The sequence below is a fragment of the Siniperca chuatsi genome, linkage group LG4 (genome assembly GCF_020085105.1).
Source record: "Siniperca chuatsi isolate FFG_IHB_CAS linkage group LG4, ASM2008510v1, whole genome shotgun sequence".
Classification (NCBI taxonomy): domain Eukaryota; kingdom Metazoa; phylum Chordata; class Actinopteri; order Centrarchiformes; family Sinipercidae; genus Siniperca; species Siniperca chuatsi.
Genome location: NC_058045.1, coordinates 1,524,287 through 1,532,500, shown reverse-complemented (window position 1 = coordinate 1,532,500; position 8,214 = coordinate 1,524,287). Strand labels below are relative to the sequence as shown.

At 38.4% G+C, this 8,214-nt stretch overlaps 1 protein-coding gene across 5 annotated transcripts in view; it reads right to left on the bottom strand.

Annotated features, from left to right (window-relative positions):
- Window positions 1-8,214, bottom strand: part of bcar1 (BCAR1 scaffold protein, Cas family member) — a 141,288-nt gene that overhangs the window by 63,632 nt on the left and 69,442 nt on the right. The window contains exon 1 of one of the 5 annotated variants that reach the window (XM_044192503.1): window positions 5,979-6,335. The exons of 2 other annotated variants lie outside the window; for them this stretch is intronic. In XM_044192503.1, coding sequence (XP_044048438.1) covers window positions 5,979-5,990 — 12 coding nt within the window. In that variant the 5' untranslated portion in view covers window positions 5,991-6,335. Of the gene's footprint in view, window positions 1-5,978; window positions 6,336-8,214 lie in introns of those variants that run through there. 2 more of the 5 variants (XM_044192504.1, XM_044192501.1) reach the window with 2 other exon arrangements.

The following is an 8,214-nucleotide window of genomic DNA, read 5'->3' as shown; positions in this document are numbered from 1 at the left end:
GTTTAGTGCAGTATGCAGTATGTTAGATTTTGAGAGGGGATTTTAGTTGCGTTCTCAATCCAAAATTGAGACAGTTCAGCCACTAAGTCAGCTAAACAGAATGTTTTCTTAAGACTTATAGGATGGCGGACCCATGGCGATTCAAAAATCCAGTCACCCACTCATATACATTTTTTTCCCCGGTGATCACTCATACTCACGCATTGATTATTTTTTCATTGATAATAAATTCCTCTCTGTAGTTAAACATTGTGATTATGAGACAATTGCCCTCTCGGATCACTCCCCACACTCACTGCAACTAGCCTTCCAAAACAAAAATATGTCTACAACATGGCGTTTAAACAGTCTATTACCTTCAGATAAATCATTTACTAATTTCATATCGGCTATTTCAACAAAAACGTATCCAAAAGCACCCTTTGGGAGGCTTTAAAAGCTTATATCCATGGCCAAATTATATTTTATAATGCATCATCTAATCGAATACAAATTAAAATTCTCTCTGAAATCACAGACTAGATTCTAGACATACGCCATTAATATATTCTGTGAATCCCTCCCCTAATAAAAGGATATCCCTCCAAGCTAAATTTGACCTATTCGCCACAGTAGAAACTGCAAAATTGTTATTGCAAGCTTGACATAAATCTTATGAATAAGGAGAAAGAGCAGAAAACATTTTGGCCTTCAAATTCGGCAATCAGCAGCATCTAAGTTGATTACTGAAATACGCACATTATCTGGTCAAAAAACAACTGATCAAGAAGAGATTAATAATGAATTCAAATAATTTTATTCTCACCTTTATTCTTCAGAGTCAGAGGGGGATCCTGTGGTAATTAATGATTTCCTTAATAAACTGAATATTCCTGTACAGGATAAAACCTGTCTTGATGAGCCCATATCTCTAGAAGAATTAAATCAGGCTATAAAGAGTATGCAGAGTTCAAAAGCACCAGGACCTGATGGTTTCACCTTGGAGTTCTACAAGGTAAGAGACAAGGTAAGAGACAAGGTAAGAGACAAGTTACTCTTACCTTTATTGCTCAATGCCATTAATGAAACCTATGAGTCCAAGACCCTTCCCCCTACCTTTAATCAGGCCTCTGGGACAAGGACCCACTCAACCCAGGTTCTTATAGACCTAGTCTTTTAAATGTTAAAGACTGAATTGTTAGCTAAAATACTTGTTTCCCGTCTTTAAAAAGTTCTTACTATCATTTCACCAGATAAAACAGGCTTTATAATTTTTTTTTTTTTATTTTCCAATCTTTGAAGACTGTACAATATCATGTATTCCTTTAACCTGTTCTCTAAGCATCCAGAAGTCTTTCTCTTACTAGACACCGAAAAGGCTTTTGGCCCGGGTCGAGTGGGACTTTCTTTTCTCTGTTCTCGAGACGTTTGGGTTTGGTGAAAAATTTGGGTTTGGTCCAGACCAATTTCTTCAGATCAACATACTTCCCCTTACAGTGAGGGTCTTCCTTTCCTAGACTGCCCGACAATACATCCATGGAATCTTTGTTCTCCTTCGATCCCTCAGCTAAAGCAGCAATATCCTTTGTATATGATTATTTATTTAGTTTGCAGAACACTTCTCCAGTTATTCTGAAATCTACTTGGGAAAATGATTTGGGTTTGTACATAACAGAGGACCAGTGGGAAGACGCCTTGGTGAATGTGCATACAGCATAAATATGCATTAGGCATGGGCTAATACAGTTCAAGGTACTACATCGTCTTCATTATTCCAAAGTAAAACTTGCCAAAATACATCCTAATGTACTCTATTTGTGACAGATATAGGTAGCTTCCTGTTACTCTGGTACACATGTTGTGGCTCTGTCCTAAATTATCTAACTACTGGATATCTATTTTCCAAACTCTATCAGATGTTTTTGGGCAACTTGATCCTTTGATTGCCATGTTCGGTGTCCCAGGAGAGGATAGTCCTCTTAGAGGAGCTAATTACACGATTGCATGCAACCTTTATAATGTTACTAGTACGCAGGCTAATTCTCCTAAACTGAAAAAATCCACAGCCTCCCAGTTATACTTTATGATTAAGAGATGTCATACAGCACTAAAAACTAGAGAGACTTATACTTTGTGGTTCTACTGACAAATTTGAGAAAATGTGGCATCCCTTCCTGTACTATGCTGAATCTGAGCTTTAAGTCTCCACATAGAATGGTGTGAAAAAGTGTTTGCCCCCTTTCTGATTTCTTATTTTTTTTGCATGTTTGTCACACTTAAATGTTTCAGATCATCAAACAAATTTAAATATTAGTCAATGATAACACAAGTAAACACAAAATGCAGTTTTTAAATGAAGGTTGTTATTATTAAGGGAAAACAAAATCCAAACCTACATGGCCCTGTGTGAAATGATGATTGCCCCCTAAACCTAATAACTGCAATCAAGCGTTTGCGATAACTTGCAATGAGTCTTTTACAGCGCTGTGGAGGAATTTTGGCCCACTCATCTTTGCAGAATTGTTGTAATTCAGCCACATTGGAGGGTTTTCGGGCATGAAATACTTTTTTAAAGGTCATGCCACAGCATCTCAATAGGATTCAGGTCAGGACTTTGACTATGCCACTCCAAAGTCTTCATTTTGTTCTTCTTCATCCATTCAGAGGTGGACTTGCTGGTGTGTTTTGGATTATTGTCCTGCTGCAGAATATAAGTTCGCTTCAGCTTGAGGTCACGAACAGATGGCTGGAGTTTTATGTAGACAGCAGAATTCGTGGTTCCATTTATCACAGCAAGTCTTCCAGGTCCTGAAGCAGCAAAACAGCCCCAGACCATCACACTACCACCACCACATTTTACTGTTGGTATGATTACATTACTTTTACGCCAGATGTAATGGGACACACACCTTACAAAAAGTTCAACTTTTGTCTCGTCAGTCCACAGAGTATTTCCCCAAAAGTCTTGGAGTCCCAAAGCTTTAGAAATGGCTTTATAACCCTTTCCAGAATGATAGATCTCAATTACTTTCTTTCTCATTTGTTCCTGAATTTCTTTGGATCTCGGCATGATGTCTAGCTTTTGAAGATCTTTTGGTCTACTTCACTTTGTCAGGCAGGTGCTATTTAAGTGATTTCTTGATTGAGAACAAGTGTGGCAGTAATCAGGCCTGGATATGGCTAGAGAAATTGAACTCAGGTGTGATAAACCACAGTTATGTTTTAACAGGTGGGGCAATCACTTTTTCACACCTTCATTTAAAAACTGCATTTTGTGTTTACTTGTGTTATCTTTGACTAATATTTAAATTTGTTTGATGATCTGAAACATTTAAGTGTGACAAACATGCAATAAAAGTAAGAAATCAGGAAGGGGGCAAATCCACTAAATCCCCCCCCCCTTAATGTTTGTTTCTTTCAGTCCTACATACACTGTCCTGCTGCCCCAAATACTCACTAGAACACCAAATGTGGATCAATCCACAGCTGAAAATAGTCCCCCAAAAATGCACTATTTCCTCCTGTTTGAGAAAGTTTGCTAAAAACTACAGAGTCCAGCTGTTTTAGGAAATTACTGAGCCTTTTTTTTTAAATGAAAACATATATTTGTTATATATTTGGCTTGGGACTGAGAGCCACACTCAGGGTAGGGAGGTCTGAAAGTATTTAGAGATGGACTAACACATTGTTGGTTTTGGTCTTTTCATTTTTGATGATTTTTTCAAGTTTTTTGTAGAAAATATGCATGTACTTTGTAGATAATATATTAATATCAGTCTAATCCTTCTGTCAATCTAGCAAGATAGCTCCTTTCTTAAATAATGATAGGTCAACAGGCAAGATTAGCAATGTGTTTTTATTAGCCAAGACCAAGTTAGAGTCAAGGAAACTTGATTCTTTGAATAAATGACTGAACCTGATATTCTCTCTCTCTAACACACACACAATCACACACACTCCTCCATGGTATGATGGGAATCCTCTTCATCTATCTAAAACCAGCACTGTTTTCTAGCCCTGTTAACTCCTCCACTTCTGAGATAGATTATGTGTCACTGGTTGTCTACTAAAGCTAGCGTAATAGTTGTAGCAGGAGATATTTAATGTAATCAATAAAGATCGAAAGAAGTTATGGGCCCAAATGAGACATTCTGGTTCTTACTTCTTCCAGTCTAACCAGACAAGGACACATCCAATGCTGATATTCAACATACATACACAGACATGAAAACAAAAACAAAGTCAGAACCTTATTGTGTATGGGAATGTATCTTAGGCAAACTACTGGGTTCAGGTTTAGGAAGTCCTGGGTGGATGGTTTGGTTCAGCAATTCCTTATCTTTACGTGGGGACAGATCTCAAAAAATATATCAAAGTGTGCATTGTCAGTTATAAAGAGTACAATTACACTTTCCAGAATTATTCTATGGCATTATATGAGTCTATAGATCAAAGGGTTGATAGGATGTCTCCATGGGACCTTTTTTGGATTTGCGTAAAAATCGATGTGTTTCTTAATTTTTTATTTCATAATAACTGGGTCTTCCATCTTTTGTATGTGTCTTGTATTATTATTTTTGTTTATTCATTTGTTTGTTTTCGTATATATGAATAGCACTGTTGAGGCTACATATATAACTATAGAATTTACCAATTTTATTTATTTCCTCATTTAAGCGATTTATTTTCCAATAAAAGTGAAAAAATGACATTATATCTGAATAAACACAGAGAATAAGCCGACACAACATGGCAGCGTTGTACAGTCAATGGGAAAGCTTTGACATGGCTGCCTCTGAGTTGCACAACAGTGGAATGTTATTTTATATTAATTACACACTAATTACTGGTGTGTAATTACTAGTTACACACACTGTGATCTGCTTCATAGTATTTCACTGTATGCCACATTCCTGACTGTGTAGTTACTCCAAATAGACACACACGCACATACACACACACACACACAGTGGTATGACATGAGATGTGAGCCATCACTGACACAGAAGCCTTTCAAACAATAGCAGGCCACTTACGACAGTCCTTGTTGCTGCCAGTTGCTTTTTCTTTCTATCTTTCCTCCTCTCCTCCTTCTGTTCAGTCTAACTTCTTTTCTTTCCCTCCTCACCAAACTATTATATATATATATATATATATATATATATATATATATATATATATATATATATATATATATATATATATATATATATATATATATATTCAATACTTGCATATATCGTCTTGTCCTGCCTCTCTTCTGCTCTCCTCTCTCTGCGCTTGTTTTACTGAAGCATTTTTCTCTTTCAGCCGACTGATCGCCTCCCTCTGTCCTCTAGCCATAAAACCTTCATTTCTCTCGACTTTCCTCTGAGTCAGCAGAAAGACAGACCTTGGCTCTCCCTCTCTCTTTCTCTCTCTCTTTTCTTTCTTTCTTTCCGGAGCCATAAACCGGACGATGGCCTTCTGCTGTGGGTTCTGATTCTGTGCAGTGATGCATTCAAGGAAGAAAGTTTAAAAGAAAACATGTGAAGTGTATCTTTAGGATTCAGTAAGGAACTCTCTCAAAGGGGTTTATAGGCATCAAGTGACAGACTTTTACTGAATTCTTGTCAAGTATTTAGACATGAAACCCAGAAATTACAGCATATAGTTTCTAGTTTTGTCAAAAAGGTCAAGTCTTTTAGTGTCTTACTGTTATTGTTTTGTTTTGTATCAACAAAACAAAACAATAACAGTAAGAGCAACTTTGTCCTTTTTGTGCCTGAACATTCCTTTACAGGTTAGTGAAGTCTCCTTGACCTGTGTGTGTACTGACTTTAAACCCTTTACCACACACTCACACACACACTCCCTGCTGAGAGCCAACAAAAGGTAGGAATCTGCTGAGAAAATGTGAAGAACTCCAGTTTCCCTCTCCTCCCCCTTCATATTTTCAAGTCTCCCTTGATTCTGCATGCACACACTGAAATCTCTCTCTCACACACGCACACACTCACCAGATAGTTCATTTTGTCCCTGCTGCAGTGAGGCGACTGTTGTAACTCCGGGGCAGGGCTGTAGCTCAGCCCCTGTGAAGAGTAGATCCCAAAAGATCCCAAAACTCCTCCAGGTCTCCTCCTCCGTCCTCCTTCCTTCCTCCCCTCCTATGTCCTTCTTTCCTCCCTCCTTTTTCTACTCTGTCTCTCCTTCTTTCTTGTTTTCAGTAGTCAAGCAGATCCCATCAGATTCTGCTGCTCCGTGATCTCACACAGCAAGAATGAGATCGCTCCTTGGCCCATTTACTTCTACCCCTACCTCTTTCTCCCTTGATCTCCCTCTCTCTTGCTTGCCTGAGGAAAAGAGGGAGGAGTGTGTAACCCGACACGTCACTTCCTGTTGGATCCTGATATTCCCTCTATCCAGTCTGGCCATTGGCCTAAGGAGCTCTTCTCATGCAAATAAGCTTTGCCCTCCCACTGTCCTATACTCCCTCCTCTCTCTCTCTCCCCCTGGCTGTGAGAGACGGTCAAGGCTTTGGAATGCAGCTGAGACACACTCATACAGTGTACTGCACATGAGCGTAAGGCAACATTACCTCATCTAATTGTCTTTACCCTTTGTGTTCCTTTGTCACGCTACCTTAAAGAGCTGCTACATAACCTAAAGCTACTTCAGCATCCATACAATATTTTCCGCACAATAAATCATTGTGTCCCATGACAACAAATCGTCCCATAGTTTCCTATACTGTAATTTCCTGGGAAAAAATAATTATACTTTAACCTGTGCTGGAATCCATCACTACACACTTGAAAGAAGTGCAATAAAGTTTTGTGAAAATGTGTACAAAATGATGCACAAGACATGTAGAATATGGCATATTAGGTTTGAATATTCCTATGTATATGTGATGCTTTATTTAAAAACAAATAACTAAAGAATAGTAAGGAGAAATTTAAGTGGAAAATCAAGCACTTTAGAGGTGAAAATCTGAATGTTTATGTAATTCTCAAAATTCTGAGCTGAATTACATGATGCTAACCTTCCTTGAAAATGCCAACTGCCTTTTTGGACAATTTCCAACCAGACAAGAATACACTCAGTCAACTCCAATATGAATAGGCACTTACAAATGGAGAATCGATGTAAAGCTTTATTTTAGCATTAAAACTGCGTTTAGTACCACTGCCTGCAAATGTAATTTTACTGGTCTTACAGTATGTGAGACCTTCTCTCAGGCAGGCCAGAAACCAGCCACAGTGTGGTCATATCAGTCTAACTTCAGCAGAAAAGCTGCAAACATCCCTTTCAGATATGCACCCTTTTGGGTTAATCTGAATCTGATCGTGTCTGAGTAAGTGCCCGAGTAACTGTTACGTAAAAGTCACAACAGCAATCTTACTAGGTCGGACGTGTAACATTTCTGTATCACTTTCAACACGGCACAAGTTTCAACTGAATGCCGCCAAATTAATGTAAGGCTGCAGCGGGTGAAACAATCTGAGAGAGAGAGAAAGAGAGAGAGAGAGAGAGAGAGAGAGAGAGAGAGAGAGAGAAAGAAAAATGCATAGCACTGCCTTCTAACGTCACTGTAATAAATTATTATTTTATTTTATTGAAATTTAACCTTAAGTGTAGTTTTCTGCTCATATTGTCCTATGCTTGTTTTTATTGTTCAGTTTTTCTCCCCGTTTTTATGTATTGCACTATGGCCCCGGGAGCACTATATTTTGTTCTTGCTTTTTGCATAACCTGTAAGGAGAGGAATGACAATAAACTAAACTAAACTAACTAAATATCTCCATGCCGGGTTGGATGGGGCCCAGTTGGCCAGCAAGATGGAAAGAGATGATCCGCTGTGGCAATCCCTATGGGGAGCAGTCGAAAGAAGAAGAAATAAATACAGCAAACAAATGGTTTTGTATCTTTATTGATAAAAATAATTAACATTTTCTCCACATGGCCTCTGTGTTATGAAATGAGCCATGGAAAGACTCAGAGAAACTCCCTGAAACACCTTGTTTTCACAGGACCTCCAGAGGTCACTAATGGAAGGTTGAATGACTCTCTCGATTTACAACAGGCCTGCTTGAAGTCAAACTAATCCGATGTCCTGTTGAGATAGAATTCACACTATGATGCAAGACTCATAAAGGAATGTGGAGCTGCAGTTGAAAGTGAAGCTAAGCCTGTTTATTAGTTTATGACCCTCACTGACTTGGTAAACTGAAACTCAACCCCTCAACAGACCAC